The sequence below is a fragment of the Diaphorina citri genome, unplaced genomic scaffold (genome assembly GCF_000475195.1).
Source record: "Diaphorina citri unplaced genomic scaffold, Diaci psyllid genome assembly version 1.1 scaffold1158, whole genome shotgun sequence".
Taxonomy (NCBI): Eukaryota; Metazoa; Arthropoda; class Insecta; order Hemiptera; family Psyllidae; genus Diaphorina; species Diaphorina citri.
In genome coordinates, this window is record NW_007378587.1 from 1,637 (window position 1) to 22,897 (window position 21,261).

Sequence of the window (21,261 nt, forward strand, 5' to 3'; positions counted from 1 at the left end):
GCATTTACTTTGAAATGTTGGTCTCTAAAAATAATCATGAATATCTAACATTAATTAAACATAATAATAATGTACAAAGAAGGAATTCCTTATCCATGTTGGAGGTTTTCTTTGTGCGACTGGGGTATTCTTTCCCACACCAAATCCTACAATCACTGAGAAACCAAAAACTCAATAGTGGGATTTTAATATTTTTACATGTAATTTTATTATTAATTAAGAATCCGATCCCTTACGGTTTCCTTCTGTGGCTCCTTACTTCTTGATGACACTGTAGTACAATCAACATTGGAAGCACCGCTCCCAATACAACGATGCCGAGATCCCCATGCAAGTCCATGCTGTCTGCAGAAGAATGGGGCAAACACTGCCCACCCAGGCTACGGAATGTGTTTGCCGGTCTGGATTAAGTCTGGCCTGTTGGGTAAGAGCACCTTTTTGGTTCATTCAAACGAATTTTACAGATTTTTTTCCAATAGTCCGGTGTAAAGTACCATTGATGAGGGAGCCCTGATTTCTTATTCCGGAGGAATCAAGTGTAGTTAGTATCTAAGGTAAAAAACCATCAAAACCAAATCATGGAAATTCAAACCATCACAGGAGAGAATGTGCCGATTTTTTTCAAAGAGATTTGACTAAAGGGAACTGAAAACTGCCTAAGGTCTTATCCTCTTCGAAACAAAGAGAGAAGGAAGACCAAGGATATGAAGAAAAGTTAGCCCGTTCCCGCGAAACGACTTTGTCCTGTTTTAAGGATAAAATCCCGCCTCAGGTGGGAATCGAACCCGAAGCCGTACGCCGCTTTTTAGCTATAAAAAAAAGTTTTCAATTTAAAAAAAAAATAACAACTACAGTCGAACCTGTCTAAGTGGGAAACCTGGATAACCTAGGAAAAAAATCGTGGCCCCTTAAATGGCACCTTTTCTAAGTAGGACACTTTTTTTAACTGGGAAACCTGGATAAAGTGGCGAAAAAAAATTGTTTGGTCCGCCTTGGATTCGCCACTTAGACAGGTTCGACTGTATTTTGATTTTTTTTTTTTTTATTTTTATTTTATTTTTTTTTTTTTTTTTTTGTCGTCTATTTTACCTAGCGATGCCGCTTAACCTTAGTGAACCCTTTGAAAACCTGATTCAACCAACTCCATTGGCACTGGCTCCTAATATACATGGTAAGATGTTTCAAAGTATTCTTTTTCGCCCGTTCCTGTTTACAGAAGTTCAAACTGAGCCCTCCGTTCCAGAAAGCTCTGGAAATCTTACTCCACGCTGGACCAAGTGGCACTGGGGCTAGATACGCTCATGCCTTCGTTAGCTAGGCAAACCAGAGAGATCAACCCACCTCTCCTTCCAGAGGAACCACCTTTGCTTCAAGCTCCAAAGATGAAAATGGTTTTATCAAGTAAGTAAAAGGTACCACTGGCAGGCCTAGTTAGGCTTGGAGGATAGCGCGCGCCTGCCTTTGGTAAGCGCTAGGTCGCGGGGTTTCCGATTCTCGGCCCCGAGGCGGATTTTATCTCTAAAACAGATGACGGTGTCGTCTCTCCGGGAACGGCTGGCTTTCTCCCTATCCCTGTCTCATCCATCTCTCTTCACTTTAATGATCATATACAGACCTTAGCCCTGTTTTGTATATATCAAAGCATATTACTAAGTGCCCTACCTTTGCAATCCAATTTTTCGCGTATTTCAATGACTCTTTTTGCTGCGCTGAATAACCACTTGGTCCGCCTGAAAAAAAAACTTAAGACCACATTTGACGCTACTCCGATTAAAGTAGCGCTGTACTCTGGTTGTTCCTCACGAGAGCATACTAAGTGCTACCACCCCCGAACTTCGAGCACAAAGCTGAAAAAACCTTAGACCATATTGGAATATTTTGCAAGGATCACCGCATTCTAGACCTCCTGTACGCGGAGGCCCGGGCACAACATTCTCGAAGGCCGCTACCCATGTGGAATGCCTCTCACTATACCATGCTGGGTGGAATCCAGGCCCGGATAGAGCTCGGCTCGTACACAATCCATCCCTGCCATTCGAGCAACTTTTTTCCGCGACCAATCAGCGACCAGATGTTTCTGCCCATTCATATGCGACGAGGTACGTTATTCTTTTATTTGCCTGCCGTCGGGGTGGTGGTAGTGGTCCACTGCCCTCGCCTTGCACACCGAAAGATTCGGGTTCGATTCCCGGCGGAGTCTGCAAATTCGTATCATGCAAAATGATTGATTCCGTGAACTGGCTGTTGTGGGGGCACCACTCAGCCTCGTGAGCGAAAATGAGTAGCTATGCGGTAATATAATGCACATAGCGACCGGTGCCAGCATGGTAAGTAGGTAAACATTAAACGCTGGATTATTGAGATATTTGGAAAATCCCTACTTTGCTGCAGTGAGCACCAAAGTAGAAACGACATTTATGTTATACTTTCTGTATTGTGTTGTGTTAAAAATAGTGGAAAACCCATTTGTTCATTTCTATCCAGGTATGATTCAGTCATGGTTCCCGAAATTTTCGAGCAAGAAAACCTCGCCAGAAGTATGTCTTCTGGAACACTACCAGAAAGTTCCTCTCAATTCTACAGAGCGGAAGTTAACCAAGAAGTATCTTGAGTTCTGCTGGTCTCTGCCATACTATGGGTAAGTTTAAAGGGAATAATCTTCTTCTTTTTTTCTTCTTTTTGTTTTTTTTTTATAATCAAGCAAGGTCTGTTGTAAACACTATGTATTGTACCATGTTAAACCCATAAAATATACGAGACCTTGTTTAGACTGCTGGGGTAAAGGGACTTTTTAGTCTCATTCGAGCAGGATAAACAAGGTATATTCTATTCAAATCTTCCTCGCCTTTTTCCGTGTTTAGACGGGGTCGGTGTTTTTCGTCAGCCTCTCAATCAGTCCTAACTAGGGTGATTGCTTTGGGCTGACATTTGGTTTTGGCTACAAATTTTACCAGCGGATGCCCTTCGCCCTCAACCTTTGCTAATTCTTTAGCAAGGGGAATTCAGGCTGGTATACTCCCTGTTTAAAGTCCCCCAGCCAGACTAGGCTGGTGTACTCTCTGTTTGACGTCCCCCAGCCAGACAACCTAAGAACATATGAGTGCTCTAATTAGAATCTAACAAAATAATCTAATTTATTATGAGATTCACTCGTTTTGTCCTTCAGATGCGCGTTCTTCCAAGCTCAAATAGAAATGCCTGTGCGGGGTCTGACATCACTCATTACTCACCAGGACAAACCAGTGCTTGTTGGAGTCAACTATAACGGCATCTTCCTTATTGATAATCAAAGAGCTGTAAGTATCTAATACCTCTGTTAGACTGTACATTAGACAAAGTTCGTGTTGGAGTCAACTATAATGGCATCTTCCTTATTGATAATCAAAGAGCTGTAAGTACCTACCTCCGTACATGGGACAATCAACTATAATGGCATCTTCCTTATTGATAATCAAAGAGCTGTAAGTATCTAATACCTCTGTAAGTCTGTACATTGGACAAAGTGCTTGTTGGAGTCAACTATAATGGCATCTTCCTTATTGATAATCAAAGAGCTGTAAGTACCTACCTCCGTACATGGGACAAACACTCAAAAGTACATTATGTTCTTGCCCCCTGGTATCTGCCATCTAATCAAAAGTACCCCATGAAAGTATTTCCACAACAACCTATGTGACAGCCTAGTTATCTTGGAGGGTATCGCGTCTGTCCTGGAAGCGCTAGGTCGCGGGTTCGATTACCGCCCGGGGCGGATTTTTTCTGATCGGATAAGGTTCGTTTTCGGAACGGCTGGATTTCTTCTATCCTGTCTTTCTTCTCTCTTCACTTTCGTGACGATAAGACCTTATCAGTTACCAGTTCCCTCTGTCAATCGTCAAAAAAAAAATACTTTACATGATGCGGTTCTTACACTTCTTAACCCATTGTTTTTTATTCTTGCTTTTGTTAACCCATTGTGTTTCCAGTCACTCCTGCTCAGTCTGCGTTACGAGGAGTTCTCCTGGGATCTGGGCACTCCGGCTGCAGCAATGCAAGAGAATCCAGACTGCATGTCCTGCATATTCCTTCAGTTCCTGGTCCTCGAGAATGGAACCCGGGTGTCCAAAATACTTCAGGTGTTTTCCAAACAGGTGAGCCAAACGACGACCCTAGTAATATCATAGAATAGGTGTCTTTTCCTTTCGGGAATCATTCCGAAATTTTAAAAAAATAAATGCCGTATCTTTGTGTTATTATATTCACAACTTCGGTGCTCACTGCAGCATGATAGGATTTTCCAAATATCTCAATAATCCAGCGCCCAATGTTTACCTACCATGCTAGCAACGCACCGGTCGCTATGATCATTTATATTACATACTGATTTTATCCTAAACACATAAGTTTTTTTCTCGGAACGGCTGGCTTTCTCCTATGCTATCCTTCGCTCTTCGATTTCGGGACGATAAGACCTTAGAAGTTGCAGTTCCCCCTATCAAACCTCTCAAGCTAGAGAGAGAGATTTCATAACTTATACTTTTTATAGGACTTAAAGTTGGCACGTACCTTACTGTTTGGTATTGGACGTTTCGGGTCTGAACTCCAGACCCGTCTTCAGCAATTTGTCAATGTGTATGTTCTAATTGACAAGTTCGCGAATGATGACACATTGACAATTTGCTGAAGACGGGTCTGAAGTTCGGACCCGAAACGTCCAATACCAAACAGTAAGGTACGTGCCAACTTTAAGTCCTATAAAAAGTATAAGTTAAGTGTGAGTGTTGGCAAACCAAAAATGTCAATTAATTCTAGAGAGATTTCATATTGAACATCACTATTGAACGTTATTTTCAGGCGCGGATGATTGACAGTCTGATCGCAGGATTTGTGGATCATATCAAGAGTAAGAAGACCATAGGAGTCAATGAACAAGTGGACGGCACCATGGTAGACAGCTCAGCAACATCCCATGAAGGTAAAACATCACCAGTGCAGACAATTTGGATTTTTAGTCGGATTTTCTTGTCGGGATTTCCCCTCTTCGGAAACTTGTTTCCAATCTTTTGGCGGGATAGCGCCTGTACTAAACCATGGGAAATCCAAGAAAGATCTTGAAATCTTGAGAGAGAGAAAGAGAGGAGAGAGAGAGAAAGAGAGGAGAGAGAGAGAGAGAGAAGAATGTATAGAGTTGACAGAACTATTAGAGGAGGCACTTAGTAATTGGTAGTTAGGTATTCGTATAAAAATCGAATATATTTATTTACTTTACAGTAACAGTACAACTTAGTGCTAAGTTGTATTGAAATAAAATGTAAAAGATTTAAAATCTTCGATACAATATTATAACAATTAACAATAAGTACCTACTTAGTTAGTTAATTAATTGATTATTAATTGGCCGCGGGGCCACAAACAAGGTCCAAACTAAGCTCATGGTGTTAGATCTTGTGGTGTGATATCCACAAAATTTCTGAAGAGGCTCTCCGCTTTATCACAGATAAGTAATTGAAGCTTTTGATGCAAAAACGACCCATAACCTACCTATTGTATAATTCTAATGTCCTAAGTATAAGTCGTTTTTGGGTCAACCCCCTTAATTCAATACATATTTAGATTAGAATACCCTCTTTAATCCCTTGTATGTCATTTCCAATTGCAGATGGTTCCTCTCAGTTACATCATGCTCCTCCCATTATATCAGCACCCAGATTATCCAACAAACTCAGCAAGCTAACCCTAGCCACCTTTGATGAACAAGGTAAATGTCATATTAGACACTCGATTTTTATTATAATAATAGACTTATGGCGAATTTCACCAACCTTTTTAGCCCCTAACAGCCTGTTACCTTAACAGCCCTATTAAGACTATACAAATCAAATGGAACTGAACAGACTGTCAGATGAACAGGCCTTCTAAGAACTGAAAAAAATATTGGTGAAATCCACCCTCACTCTTGAGTGGAAGGTAACCTCTAAGCGAGGTGAACGCTGGAGGCGTATTTTGCATTTAGTGTAATAATAGACTTATGGCGAATTTCACCAACCTTTTTAGCCCCTAACAGCCTGTTACCTTAACAGCCCTATTAAGCCTATACAAATCAAATGGAACTGAACAGGCTGTCAGATGAACAGGCCTTCTAAGGACTGAAAAAATATTGGTGATATCCACCCTCACTCTTGAGTGGAAGGTAACCTCTAAGCGAGGTGAACGCTGGAGGCGTATTTTGCATTTAGTGAACACACATTACCATTCGTGAAAATAGATCTCACTCATGGGGTGTTCGGACATGATTACATGAAAGACTACTAGTTTAGACCTTGAATGAAGCTGAGCAGTCCGTTTACCCAGCTTTTCCTAAGGCCAGCCACTCACTATCAGGTCTACCTGATAGTGTATGTGCTCATCAGGTACCTATCAGGTAGGCCTGACAGACGGACCTTTTCAGCCGTACCTGTCTGGTCTACCTGATAGCAGAGATGTGCGAACCGCAAAATGCAAAATGGAAAATGTAAAATGTACATTTACATTTTAAATTTCAAATTGGTTTTGAAAAAGCATTTTACATTTTAAATGCTTTTTTTGACCCATTTTACATTTGAGCCAAAATGCTTTTTTTTAAAAATGCTTTTTTGAAAAAAAATTCATGATTTGGCCCTAAACTCCCAGTAGAAAACGGGGTCTCTACTCCAATTTTTTAAAAATCACTAGATTGAAGGAAAAGAAATCACTAGATTCTTAAATTCTCCCAAATGGTAGTTTATTCGTGGTTTTTGAGGGTATACGTTGCGTTGCATTAGTTTTAGGGGTCAAGTAGACTAAGATATCCAAATATAACCTAATTAAATCGAGTACATATTACGCAATATGATTAATATGACAGTATCAAGAAAATCTGAAGTACGTACATCTCCTAATTCTGAAGTAGTCTTATCTAAATCTTGAGAGCCCCCTATTCATTTTTTCCCCCCAAGAGGTTTGATAGAGGAAACTGTGACTACTAAGGTCTTATCGTCCCTAAATCGAAGAGAGAAGTACAGGATAGGAGAAAGCCAGTCGTTCCGAGAACGAACCTTGTCTGCTCAGGGTAACCTTTTTAGGTGGGAATCGCACTGCCCTCCAAGTGTACTAGGCTAGCATACCAAATCAAATCGTGGTAAAAATGCACAGATTATAAATTACTATATGTAAATGTAAATGCAGTTTCTTTGTGTTATATCACAACTTTGTTGCTCACTGCAACATTGTAGGATTTTCCCAATATCTCAATAATCCTAAAATCCAATGTTTACCTACCATGCTGGCACCGGTCTCTATGCGCATTTATATGTCATAGCTACTCATTTTCCTCACGAGGCTGAGTGGGCCCCGCAACAGCCAGTCACGGAATCAATCATTTGCATGATACAAATTTCTTGACCCCGCCGAGAATCGAACCCGGGTCTCACAGATTATAAATTACTATATGATTTGTTTGTCTTGGTTTCTTACATTGCAGAGCTGGTAGATTGTGATGAAAAGAACGCTGGATGTATGGGTGGATTTATGCATGATGCGTTTCAATACATGATGGATGTGACAACAACAACAACAACATATTCATTTTTTTCCCCCAAGAGGTTTGATAGAGGAAACTGTGACTACTAAGGTCTTATCGTCCCTAAATCGAAGAGAGAAGTACAGGATAGGAGAAAGCCAGCCGTTCCGAGAACGAACCTTGTCTGCTCAGGGTAACCTTTTTAGGTGGGAATCGCACTGCCCTCCAAGCGTACTAGGCTAGCATACCAAATCAAATCGTGGTAAAAATGCACAGATTATAAATTACTATATGATTTGTTTGTCTTGGTTTCTTCCATTGCAGAGCTGGTAGATTGTGATGAAAAGAACGCTGGATGTATGGGTGGCTTTATGCATGATGCGTTTCAATACTTGATGGATGTGGGAGGTTTAGGTAAGTTGACTTCATTTATCATGAATCATTTGTAATAAAGCAGAGCTTTTTCACACAGTACTATTACCAATTGCCTTCTTTTGCGGTAAATGTCCATATTTCAATAATATTTTTACACTGGTAATGCCTCCCCTGGTCGCTACTCAATTCGATCATGGAATGAGAAAGAGGCGTAAATGATTTTTCAAATTTTTCAGGAGAGCGAAAAGAAAAAAAAATCAATTTCTTTCTTCTTCGACGTTTTTTATTTTTTCTATACAATATTGACTTCTTTCGTACTTTATCTGATTTGGACAAAGGTCTTTCACTGGTATTTTGTCCTTTTTTCTCTTTTCTTCATGTACAAAAGAAAAATTAGAAAATATCACTTGCGACTCAGAGTAAAATATCGATATCTCTACAATGGGATGGATTTCAGTTACGCCTGTTTGTGACACCGAAGAAACCACTTGAACAAGTTGTTTTATGGAATAAAACCGAAATCCGTTTTTTGTTACTTACGCCCCTTTCTCATTCCATGGTCGAAATGATTTATTAAAAGGGGCCACAGTTTATATTTAAAAGGTAAAACCGTTGCGTTAAGTAATCTCACTGGTTGATTTTAAAAGCTTTGGAATGGATTAAGATTAGCCAATGAATGTTTGGCTTCATGCAAACGATTTAACATTACCGCAGGTCAAAGTGTGGCCCCAGGCATTAAAGTCTTTCAAAGACCTAACTCCAACCTAGGTGATCCCTTATACCGCGCATCACTGAACCCCGTGTTTAATATTAAAATATGGGAAGGAACGAGGACTTAGGTCAACAAATTCATAATAATAAACAGAACGATTTTATAAACTTGGTCATTACCTCGTAAGGCTGCAAGTTTGAAGGGCCATGGAAATACATAAAATTTACAAACTTGGAAAACAAATGGGTGTGGTAGTTAAATGCTTTCAGAATCGGAATTATAAACTAGGATGTGATACTGATGCTCTTCTTGTAGGTACTGTTTCTGGTATTTCACCACAAAAGAACAAAAAATCACCTTTGAAAAACCATCTTAACCATCTCCCTAATTATGAGTTATTCAAAATTCGTCAAAAACGGACACATTAAATTTGTAGAAAACTCAAAAACAGATGTCCCTCATTTTTGTAGGTTTTAAAGAATCCCGAAATTTGCGTATACATTTTTAATAGACAATAGTGTGTTCCCCATGTAACAAAACGTAAAATATTATTTACCTAAACAAAATATATCCCCCTTTGTCCATATACTATTATTTATCTAATGGTGTCAAATAACTCAATGGTACAAAGCCTTTGTTAAAGTTACTATCAGCGACCTGCACCCATAAAGGAAGTTGATTCCCCTGCAAGTTCAATGTCTTCATGCGTAGCTGTTGTCCTGGAGTGAGGCTCAGCTCTGATGAATTAGATGCAACAAAGTTATATTTGGCTTGCACAGGTGTAAATTTGTCTACTTGAGGGTTCCAATCTGTGAAAGAAAAATGAAATTGCATTATTAATAAAAACTTTAGAAGCAACTAGATTCCAAGAAATTTATCAACTGAAGGTTAAGGACAATGAAACATAAAATACTCTCTATTTGATTGCAATACCTAAACAGTAGGTAACTAGGTAACTCAAAAGATTAAAAGTCCAAACAAACAAAAAAGACCTGTTTTCCTCACCATCTGTCTTTGAAAATAAAAAGCCAGATGACTTCACAGTGAATACATACCTCCATCAGCTTTCTTCTCATCATTAGAGTCATCTTTCTGTACAACCCTTTTGATAAGGTCAATGAGTCGTGGTAAAATATAACTGAATGCTGTGATAAGAGCAGATAGAGCCATGAGATTCGCAATGACAGATGGATTTCTATTCTCACCACTTTGGACTTGATTCCACACATTGTCCATATTAGCCTGGGTTTTCTTCACCAAACCAAAGAAACCTGTTGAGAAAACAAGAAACAACTTTAATTAAATTCAATGCCAAAAACTTGAATCCTATTTTTTCTACCAATAAGATACACTTTTCCTTTTTCTTTATATTTTTCCCCAAATTAAAATTTGAGATATTTTATTTTTACATTGAATGAAAATTACCTAGGCATTTTTAAATGTACATGCAGAGGAAATAAAAAGGAGAGGAGAGAGAAAACTATACCTAGCAGACTGTGTATAAGATGAAATATCCAATGACTTGTACCCAGGGTTGCAAAGCTGACTACGTACTTCTGAAGAAAGTCTCGAATTCTATACAAATTGTTAGCAACCATATTGAGGGCATCAAAAAGCATGCGTACTGATACTAAAGCTGTATCAGCCGTGTATGTAATGTCACGCAGAGAGCTAATCATGTGATCACTGTTTTGAAACACAGGTGAAAATAGTTCTTGAGCCATTTGAATATATCTGAAACAAAACAACATTTCGCCCCAATATTTTTTCTGTAGGTTACACCTATTTTGTACCAAATTCATATGACCTTGTTTAGACTGTGGGAGTAAAGGGACTTTTCAGTCTCATTCTAGCAGTAAAAACAAGGTATATTCTATTCTATTCTTTTCATATATATATTTATATATATTATATATTTTTTTAATTTCCAGATGGCGAAATTGTTCCCTATTGGATTATTAAGAACAGTTGGGACTCTACATGGGGAGAAGAGGTAGGTGTTGGTAGGAACTCTTTAGGGTTCCATTTAAAATAGAGAAGGGGAAGAACCAAAGTCCGTCAGTCAAGCAAGATGTCGGTTTAACTCTCGTACAATTTGCTTCTGAGCTGTCTTCGTACTTGTAGATCGTTTTAGTTTTATGATTGTTATTTATTTTTATTATTATTTTTTTTTTTTTTTATTTTTTTATTTTTTGACAGACAGACACACGGACCAATGGCTGAAACTTTGTATTTAGGCTCTGTTTCGACACTAAAAACTGACCATCGAAAATTTGACCCGATTACATTACGTTCCTTCCTATAGGATAAGGAAAGTAAGAAACACAACCACTCTGGCTGTATGATTGGTCCAATGGCCATAAAAAAAACTCGTCTTTTTTTTACTCTCAAGATTAGGTACCAAAAATAACCTCGAAATGTCTTCCGTTTCTAGTTCTATCGGGAAGGTGTCATTGACATGGACGCTACACTCTGTCATCCCATGGGTGTAAATCATGGAGTATTACTCGTAGGATATGGACAGGAGAGCCATGGTAAGTAGAGTGACTGCTAGTCTAAAGTTCACTGGTTTGAGCCATGAGTGTAATTATTTCGAAGCGCAAAACATGGAGCAAGGCTAGTGAATAATGTAGTTCCCCCCCAGTAACGTTGAAGGAGGACAGAAGAAAGTCAGCCGTTCCGAGAACGAACCTTATCCTCCTTATTCGCCCCAATATTACTTTCTATTTTTTCTGTAGGTTACATCTTAGGAAAATGACATAATAATCAATTCCTTTGCATTAGTAAACAACAACACTAGTTACCTATTTTGTACCAAATTCATATGACCTTGTTTAGACTGTGGACTGGGAGGGACTTTTCATACTTTGTCTTATCCCCACTCCTCATTTTTTATCCCCACCACCGAAAAATGTAATGTTAATGTACATTAAAGTCTCCGACGGTCTGACAGGTCTGAAGCTTTTTCCGCCAAACACGGTTCGATTGTTTAACAGACCGCGGTGTGTCTGTCAGGCGGTCTGAGCGTGAATGACTGACATTATATACGTACAATATAATACATAATTATGGTGATAATACTGATAATTGATAAAGTTAATTTCATTGACCAAAAGCTACATTTCTCTTTTGCAGACCAATGCAGGGAGTTTATCGGACGAGCTTAAGTTTGTATCATTCATGCGCGATTTCAACAAGGTCTACTCGGGACGGGTTGAGCTGTTTAATCGGCTGAACCATTTCAAGTCCAATTTGGACCAGGTTGACATTTTGGACAAGGGGGATCGGGGCACTGCCAAGTATGGAATCACCAAATTTGCCGATCACTCAGGTAATAATACCTAATAGTGTTTATACTGCTCGCATAGGACTGAAAAGTTCCTTTACTTTTACTCCAGCAGTAGGCTACTATTATTATAATTTCAAACTTCCTCGGCCCCGCCGGCAATCGAACCCGGGTCCCGGACCTCCTGCGTGCAAGCCTAGTGTGATACCCACTCGCCCACGGAGGTTGCTTAATTTAAATCATTATCTCTTTCCACAGAGGAAGAGCTTGGATCATACGCGGGCCTCAAATTCAACGCGCCTCCTCACCTTCTCACTGCACAGCTCCAGGAAGACGCTTCATTCGAGGAAGCAAACTCCGATACCATAGACGAGCACAATCGGCTCCCTGCTCACTTTGACTGGCGACTGAGAGGGGTTGTCACACCGGTCAAAAATCAGGGACGGTAGGAATTTTTTTTTTTTTTTTTTTTTTTCTGTCATTTAAAAAAAAATCAAGAGTCTACGATGATTTATACCAAAGTTATTAAAAGATTTCCGTAGGAAAGTCCAAAATTTGGAGCAAAGTAGCCCCAGGTTACGGTACCTACAAAATGAAAAGTGCGTGCTTGGTACCATACTACAGGGTGTGGTTATGTATCGGGTTGGGTTAAGACAGGATATTGTTTCTACAGTTTGGCATCGGAGTGGTAACTTAAAAGCAAGGTTAATTAGTTCACCAACTTTGCCTATCTATGTACCGGGTTATAACCACGACAACAGTTCTGTAATGTTTCTAATGGGTTTCCTGTTGTCATTTTTCCTCAGGGTTACTTCAAAGTGAGACGAGGCAGGAATATCTGTGGTGTAGCAACTTTGGTGTCTGGAGTGGAGACAGACTAACTGTAACAGATCGCGAATTCGATTCCCGCACGTAGAAAACTGTATCCTAAACAGATGAAATTCGTTCTTGGAACGGATGGCCTTCTCCTATTCTGTCCTTCTTCTCTCTTCGATTTCGGGACGATGCAATGATTGAAATTACTCTGTGTGCTTTTTAGCGAGCGGCGATAGCACGTTAAATGGAACAGTTCTTTAAAAAATTGTAAATACTTTACCTCAATGTGTTCAATAAATTTATTTTTGTTTAAATGTATTTATAAATATATGTTGAGCGGACTTATTTTCTGAAGAGCTAGTGGACCTTTATCCGTAATCTTTCATGCATTTACACTTGCAATCTAATAAAATGAATAGGTATATGTTGTGTTGTGTGTTTGTTCGAACTTTATGCCTAGCCAAACCACTCATCCGATTGCTATGAAACTTTGTGAACTTATTGCTTGCACTCCCGTGAAGGTTATAGGCTATTTTCCGGTTTGTTTTTGTTAAGCTACGCCGAGCAAGACCACTAAATGGGTGAGTGACATGAACGGCCATGCCTTAAGGATTTCGGCTAGTAATAAATAAATTACAAATAGGTACCTATACAAATTATAATAAAGGTTCGTTTCAAAATGCAGCCTGACACGCTTGATTGCAAATTGGGCTTCACTTTTTCGGCGCACTACAGACCACTACTCCTCAACCTCGACACGCTTGATTGCAAATTGGGCTTCACTTTTTCGGCGCACTACAGACCACTACTCCTCAACCTCCTTGCTTATCAGTAGCCAGCGCTGTAGGTTTATCAGCGGGCAAAATGTGAACTAAAAAATCAAAATACAGGAAATCCAGGGAAATCTGAAAAGTTCATAAAAAAGGAAAGTAAAAAAGCTTTAATTAATTAATTTTAAGAATAATAATTGTTGATTAATTATTATTTGAAGGTAGGTAGTTGAGGTAGTTCAGATACTACAGAGAAACACTAATCCATCAACCCCTGCTCATCTTAGTTTGATTTGGATACCCAAATTCAACTTGAGAATTTGTGAGGATAGGTAAGTTTTGGGGGTGTAATAGACAAAAATATTAATTGGTCTTTTATTAGTCTAGAAAGGGCACAACCCAGCTAGCCTAGTTCAACATACTTCTGCTAATAATGATAATAATAACAATGCTTATTTTAACAGCTCAAATACATTGATCTAGAGCTGTAAAGAGTCCTTTTGCTTCAACCGTAGACCACTTGTACCTATGTATAAGCTTAACCCATCTATTAGAGCTATTTGCCCAGGGGTCACACCTAAACCTCAATGTGGTCTTTTTATGTATGAGACCACTAGTAAAGTACTTACTAACATGGTAAAGTCAAAACAATGCTAAGGACAAAATTTCATACCTTGGCTGGGATTGATCACTACAGCACCAAGACAAGAAATGTCAGGTAAAATAGTGCTGGAGCTGGTATACTCCCTGATTAAAGTTCCCCAGCCAGACTAGGCTGGTCTACTCCCTGTTTGACGTCCCCAAACCAGACAACCTAAGAACATATGAGTGCTCTAATTAGAATCTAACAAATCTAATTTATTATGAAATTCACTCGTTTTGTCCTTCAGATGCGCGTTCTTCCAAGCTCAAATAGAAATGCCTGTGCGGGGTCTGACATCACTCATTACTCACCATGTAATATCCAAGGGAGTCTATTTTGAAGCTTGAATAAAATTATGTCACTCTTTGACCTTTTCAAATTGAATAATGTACTGGAAATAATTGGTCAGAAAACAAAATATAGCATGCACCTGTCATAAATATCCAGGATATCGACGGCCTAATTGGTAGATAATAATTATTGTGGAGAAAAAAATCGTGTTGAAAAATGTTACAAAGGGGTTTTTTGATTCACTCTCACAACTCGCTAGTTCTCTTGTTTGTTCCGCTATAACTCGCGATTGCCTGGTCCAATTTTGATTAAATTTGGTACATGATTTTATAAGATCAAGGCATGTCGGTCCTTGAAATTTGGGGTCCCAGAACTAATCGAGGTTGATTTTATGGTCTGCACGTTTCTGAGTCCAATACATGCATACGTATTCCTGTAAGTCTGTACATTGAACAAAGTTCTTGTTGGAGTCAACTATAACGGCATCTTCCTTATTGATAATCAAAGAGCTGTAAGTACCTACCTCCGTACATTGGACAAACACTCAAAAGTACATTACCTAATACCCCTGTAAGTCTGTACATTGGACAAAGTGCTTGTTGGATTCAACTATAACGGCATCTTCCTTATTGATAATCAAAGAGCTGTAAGTACCTACCTCCGTACATTGGACAAACACTCAAAAGTACATTATGTTCTTGCCCCCTGGTATCTGCCATCTAATCAAAAGTATCCCATGAAAGTATTTCCACAACAACCTATGTGACAGCCTAGTTATCTTGGAGGGTATCTCGTCTGTCCTGGAAGGGCTAGGTCGCGGGTTCGATTACCGCCCGGGGCGGAATTTTCCTGATCGGATAAGGTTCGTTTTCGGAACGGCTGGATTTCTTCTATCCTGTCTTTCTTCTCTCTTCACTTTCGTGACGATAAGACCTTACTTCTCATTAGTATAGGAAAAAGATCTAATATTCAATTCCTTTGCATTAGTAAACAACAACAGTTTTATGTGTATTTTTCTTTTTTCGATTGAAAGCTTGAAATTAGGCTAGGTAGTCTCCATTTTCGCTCTCTAACTTATTACTTTTCTTCGCGTGTGGCAGTGACAGGCGTCTTAAATACAGGATAGACAGGTAATAAGTGTAATATCCATGGGAGTCTATGTTGAAGCTTGAACAAAATTATGTCACTCTTTGACCTTTTCAAATTGAATAATGTACTGGAAATAATTGGTCAGAAAACAGGAGGGACACACTAGTGGATGGACAATGTCAATGTCCATTGGACATGCTATGACACAGACCTGTAAAGTCCAGTGCAGGAGTTTCATTAGGGCATTAGCCGCTACAACAACAGCATGACTCTACTAAAATAAAAGATAAAACCATAGAATAGATGTATTTTTTCATGCAGAAGGTCCCGGATTCAATGTCCACTATCGACAAAAATTTGTACTTGTTTTTCGATTGCAAACATTTCAACGAGTTACTTTCTGGTGTTCTCGTGTTGACCCAGCACCTATGTGGGGAGTATTGTGTCTCTTCTCGCCCATCTGATGAGAGGCATAGGTACTACGGGATAGGCATGTTACTACACAGACCACACGAGTCTAATGAAGCAGTTGTTTCAGAGCTACGAAATATAAAAAGGGTGATTCATTCATCTTTTCAATTTTATTTTCAGGCGCGTATGATTGACAGTCTGATCGCAGGATTTGTAGATCATATCAAGAGTAAGAAGACCATAGGAGTCAATGAACAAGTGGATGGCACCATGGTAGACAGCTCAGCAACATCCCATGAAGGTAAAACATCACCAGTGCAGACAATTTAGATTTTTAGTCGGATTTTCCTTTCGGGATTTCCCCTCTTCAGAAACTTGTTTCCAATCTTTTGGCGGGATAGCGCCTGTACTAAACCATAGGAAATCCAAGAAAAATCTTGAAATCTTGAGAGAGAGAAGAATGTATAGAGTTGACAGAACTATTATAGGAGGCACTTAGTAATAGTTAGGTATTCGTATAAAAATCGAATATTTATTTACTTTGCAGTAACAGTACAACTTAATGCTAAGTTGTATTGAAATAAAATGTAAAAGATTTAAAATCTTCAATACGATATTATAACAATTAACAATAAGTACCTACTTAGTTAGTTAATTAATTGATTATTAAATGGCCGCGGGGTCAGGATTTCTCCTCTTCAGAAACTTATTTCCAATCTTCTAGCGGGATAGCGCCTGTACTAAACCATGGGGAATCCAAGAAAAATCTTGAAATCTCGAGAGAGAGGAGAGAGAGCAAAGAATGTATAGAGTTGACAGAACTATTAGAGGAGGCACTTAGTAATTGGTAGTTAGGTATTCGTATAAAAATCGAATATTTATTTCTTTGCAGTAACAGTACAAATTAATGCTAAGTTGTATTGAAATAAAATGTAAAAGATTTAAAAATCTTCAATACAATATTATAACAATTAACAATAAGTACCTACCTAGTTAGTTAATTAATTGGTTATTAAATGGCCGCGGGGCCACAAACAAGGTCCAAACTAAGCTCGAGATCTTATGGTGTGATATCCACAGGGGAATCCAAGAAAAATCTTGAGAGAGAGAAAAGAATGTAGAGTGTTGACAGAACTATTAGAGGAGGCACTTAGTAATTGGTAGTTAGGTATTCGTATAAAAATCGAATATTTATTTACTTTGCAGGAACAGTACAACTTAATGCTAAGTTGTATTGAAATTAAATGTAAAAGATTTACACTCGTATTTATGAACAAGAATGATCGTTCTTAGATCAGTCTCAAGTCGAAATTGACCAATCAAATACCTTGAGACTATGCTTAGCACGAACTTAAGAGCAAACATTTTGTTCATAAATATGGGTGTTAAAATCTTCAATACAATATTATAACTTTATAACTTTTCTGAAGTACGAAATGAAAAGTGCGTGCTTGGTACCATACCAGGTTGTGGTTATGTACCGGGTTGGGTTGAGACAGGACTAGTTGAGACAGGATATTGTTTCTACAGTTTGGCATGGGAGTGGTAACCTAAAAACAAGGCAAGTTTACCAACCTTGCCTATCTCAACCCTCAACCTGGTACATAACCACAACCACAGTTCTGTAATGTTTCTAATGGGTTTCTTGTTGTCATTTTTCCTCAGGGTTACTTCAAAGTGAGACGAGGCAGGAATATCTGTGGTGTAGCAACTTTGGTGTCTGGAGTGGAGACAGACTAACTATAACAGATCGCGAGTTCGATTCCCGCACGTAGAAAACTGTATCCTAAACAGATGAAATTCGTTCTTGGAACGGATGGCCTTCTGTCCTTCTTCTCTCTTCGATTTCGGGACGATGCAATGATTGATATTACTCTGTGTGCTTTTTAGCAAGCGGCGATAGCACGTTAAATGGAACAGTTCTTTAAAAAATTGTAAATACTTTACCTCAATGTGTTCAATAAATTTATTTTTGTTTAAGCGCTGATAACCACTGGTCGCTGAAAAAAACTTAGACCACATTTGACGCTACTCGATTAAAGTAGCTACTCTGTTGTCCTCACGAGACTAAGTGCACCCCGAACTTCGAGCACAAAGCTGAAAAAACCTTAGACCATATTTGGATATTTGCAGGGATCACCGCATTCTAGACCTCCTGTACGCGGAGGCCCGGCACAACATTCTCGAAGGCCGCTACCCATGTGATGCCTCTCACTATTACATGCTGGGTGGAATCCAGGCCCGGATAGAGCTCGGCTCGTACAATCCATCCCTGCATTCGAGCAAGTTTTTCCGCGACAATCAGGACCAGTTTCTGCCCATTCATATGCGACGAGGTACGTTATCTTTTTATTTGCCTGCGTCGGTGGTGTAGTGGTCACTGCCCTCGCCTTGCACACGAAAGATTCGGGTTCGATTCCCGGCGGAGTCTGCAAATTCGTATCATGCAAATGATTGATTCCGTGACTGGCTGTTGTGGGGCCCACTCAGCCTCGTGAGGAAAATGAGTAGCTATGTAATAACCCCGAACTCCGAGCACAAAGCTGAAAAAACCTTAGAGTCCTTAGACCATATTTGGATATTTGCAGGGATCACCGCATTCTAGATCTCCTGTACGCGGAGGCCCGGCACAACATTCTCGAAGGCCGTTACCCATGTGATGCCTCTCACTATTACATGCTGGGCGGAATCCAGGCCCGGATAGAGCTCGGCTCGTACAATCCATCCCTGCATTCGATGTGTTCATGTGCATGAAGTTATTCGTGCTATGGAGTTGTTCATTTTTTCATGAAGTTGTTTATGTTTTCAGGAAGTTATTTATGTATTCATGAAGTTCTTCATGTTTTCAGGAAGTTATTCCTGTTTTCATACGTGTTTATGTTCATGAAGTTATTCGTGCTATGGAGTTGTTCATGTTTTCATGAAGTTGTTTATGTTTTCAGGAAGTTATTTATGTATTCATGAAGTTCTTCATGTTTTCAGGAAGTTATTCCTGTTTTCATAACATTATCGTGTATGTCAATGTTGCAGGGAGGTGTATTGGAAAGATGGGATCTTGGTCATTCAGCTACTAATGTAACTCGGATTTATGACTGTACTTACTTCAAGTCCTGCAGGATATGGTTCTAACCTCAGTAAGACGTGTTTATGTTCATGAAGTTATTCGTGCTATGGAGTTGTTCATGTTTTCAGGAAGTTATTCATGTTTTCAGGAAGTTATTCATGTTTTCATGAAGTTGTTCATGTTTTCATGAAGTTATTCGTGTGCTTATCAAGTTGTTCATGTTTTCATGAAGTTGTTCATGTTTTCATGCAGTTGCTCATGTTTTTATGAAGTTGTTCATGTTTTCATGAAGTTATTCGTGTGCTTATCAAGTTGTTCATGTTTTCATGAAGTTGTTCATGTTTTCATGCAGTTGCTCATGTTTTTATGAAGTTGTTCATGTTTTCATGAAGTTATTCATGTATTCATGAAGTTGTTCATGTTTTCATTAAGTTATTCATGGGTTCATGAAATATAATTTTGGGGGCCCAATTCGGGTGATCTGAAATGGGGTATTGAGTACCTTATTCCGGTTAGCTAGATAGTAGTTACCTACTTTTATTATTATGTTATGTCTTTACGAGTATGGTATTGAGTACCTTATTCCGGTTAGCTAGATAGTAGTTACCTACTTTTATTATTATGTTATGTCTTTACGAGTATTAACTTTTTTACTTTCTTTTTATATACTTTCTAAATACCTCTTTCTATGTATTATGCATTTTACACATACCTATTGTCAATGATCAATGAATCTCACGTATTGAATCTCACAATTATAGAAATTCACTAGCGAAAATATGTAGGTATATTCATACTTGTTTATGAAATTAAGTTCGTGAGAGAAAAGTACGTTAGTAGATTGACTAGATTGTAACTGGGGTCGAGTGGATTGGAACACATCACATGCCTTCAGGCACACTCCATTTGTCAAGGATCTAGGTTTACTAGAACGAGAATCATTATATTTATTTAAAATCCACCTTATGATCAAGCAAGAATTTGTATTGGTCAAAGAACCGCGAACTATGTACCACTGAAAGAATTGAAGATGAACCTGCATTTAAGAAGAAAAAAAAATATATTTAAATAATTTAAAAAGCGCTACATTCCTACATACCTATTGTCAATGATCAATGAATCTCACGTATTGAATCTCACAATTTTAGAAATTCACTAGCAAAAATATGTAGGTATATTCATACTTGATTTTTACTTGTTTATGAAATTAAGTTCGTGAGAGGAAAGTACGTTAGTAGATTGACTGAATTGTAACTGGGGTCGAGTGGATTGGAAATTGGAACACATCACATACCTTCAGGCACACTCCATTTGTCAAGACTCTAGGTTTACTAGAACGAGAATCATTATTTTTATTTAAAATCCACCTTATGATCAAGCAAGAATTTGTATTGGTCAAAGAACCGCGAACTATGTACCACTGAAAGAAATGAAGATGAACGTGCATTTAAGAAGAAAAAGTACTTGATTTTTACTTGTTTATGAAATTAAGTTCGTGAGAGGAAAGTACGTTAGTAGATTGACTAGATTGTAACTGGGGTCGAGTGGATTAGAAATTGGAACACATCACATGCCTTCAGGCACACTCCATTTGTCAAGGCTCTAGATTTACTAGAACGAGAATCATTATATTTATTTAAAATCCACCTTAAGATCAAGCAAGAATTTGTATTGGTCAAAGAACCGCGAACTATGTACCACTGAAAGAAATGAAGATGAACGTGCATTTAAGAAGAAAAAAATGTATTTAAATAATTTAAAAAGCCCTACATTCCATTTTAAAAGGTATACTTATTTTTACACTATATTCATGTTGTGAGTTATCGGGAAGAATATTTCTATTTTGAATTGTTTTCCCATGTAGGTGTAGGTACATCAACAAGTAAATTATTTAGTAAGACACATTGTTTCTAGTCATGTAAATATTTGATTTTGGCATGTTTTACAATTTCTAGAGTAGATTAACTTACCTATTATGTACCTAATTAATTAATTATATTATATTAATTTGATTGAAATATAGAATCTCGTTTATAACAACACTTTTATCGATTCTCGAAATTCTCTTTTCTTCTTTCATTTAAATCTTTTTAAGGTTTGATAGAAGGAACTTACAACTGAGGTATTCTCGTCCCGAATCCGAAGAGAGAAGGAGGACAAGATAGGAGAGAACCTTATCTGTTTAGGATAAAGTTCAACTCGGACGGGAATCGAACCCACGACCCAGCGCTTACTAAGCAGGCGCTAGCCTCCAAGCTAACTAGGCTGGCAGCTTTATGCCCTATTTT

At 38.5% G+C, this 21,261-nt stretch overlaps 2 protein-coding genes and 1 long non-coding RNA gene across 3 annotated transcripts; 2 read left to right on the forward strand and 1 right to left on the reverse strand.

Annotated features, from left to right (window-relative positions):
• Positions 1-277: 277 nt before the first annotated feature.
• LOC103514508 (FERM domain-containing protein 8) lies at positions 278-19,441 on the forward strand (the record flags this gene model as incomplete). Its single annotated transcript, XM_008479405.3, is given in 11 exon segments — positions 278-424; positions 1,217-1,303; positions 1,886-1,924; positions 1,926-1,961; positions 1,964-2,099; positions 2,485-2,638; positions 3,167-3,296; positions 3,966-4,130; positions 4,834-4,954; positions 5,639-5,737; positions 18,940-19,441. Coding segments are annotated over 11 exon segments (1,158 nt in total), but the record flags the coding sequence as incomplete, so codon positions are not given.
• LOC103514505 lies at positions 8,522-10,336 on the reverse strand. Its single transcript, XM_008479391.3, has 3 exons — positions 10,090-10,336; positions 9,659-9,874; positions 8,522-9,412 (listed from the first exon to the last, which is right to left on the reverse strand). The coding sequence occupies exons 1-3, from the start codon at positions 10,325-10,327 to the stop codon at positions 9,195-9,197; spliced, it is 672 nt and encodes a 223-aa protein (XP_008477613.1). The 5' UTR covers positions 10,328-10,336; the 3' UTR covers positions 8,522-9,194.
• On the forward strand, positions 10,520-13,033 carry LOC113469620. Its single transcript, XR_003392980.1, has 2 exons — positions 10,520-10,596; positions 12,696-13,033. It is a non-coding gene; the product is annotated as an uncharacterized LOC113469620 (long non-coding RNA).
• Positions 19,442-21,261: the final 1,820 nt, after the last annotated feature.

Excerpts from the sequence above, each read along its gene's own strand:
- LOC103514505 (XM_008479391.3), bottom strand. The coding sequence starts at position 10,327 with ATGGCTCAAGAACTATTTTCACCTGTGTTTCAAAACAGTGATCACATG. Across the intron at positions 9,875-10,089 it reads TCTTATACACAGTCTGCTAG|GTTTCTTTGGTTTGGTGAAG; the intron begins GTATAGTTTTCT and ends TTTTCTCAACAG. Across the intron at positions 9,413-9,658 it reads TGAGAAGAAAGCTGATGGAG|ATTGGAACCCTCAAGTAGAC; the intron begins GTATGTATTCAC and ends TTTCTTTCACAG.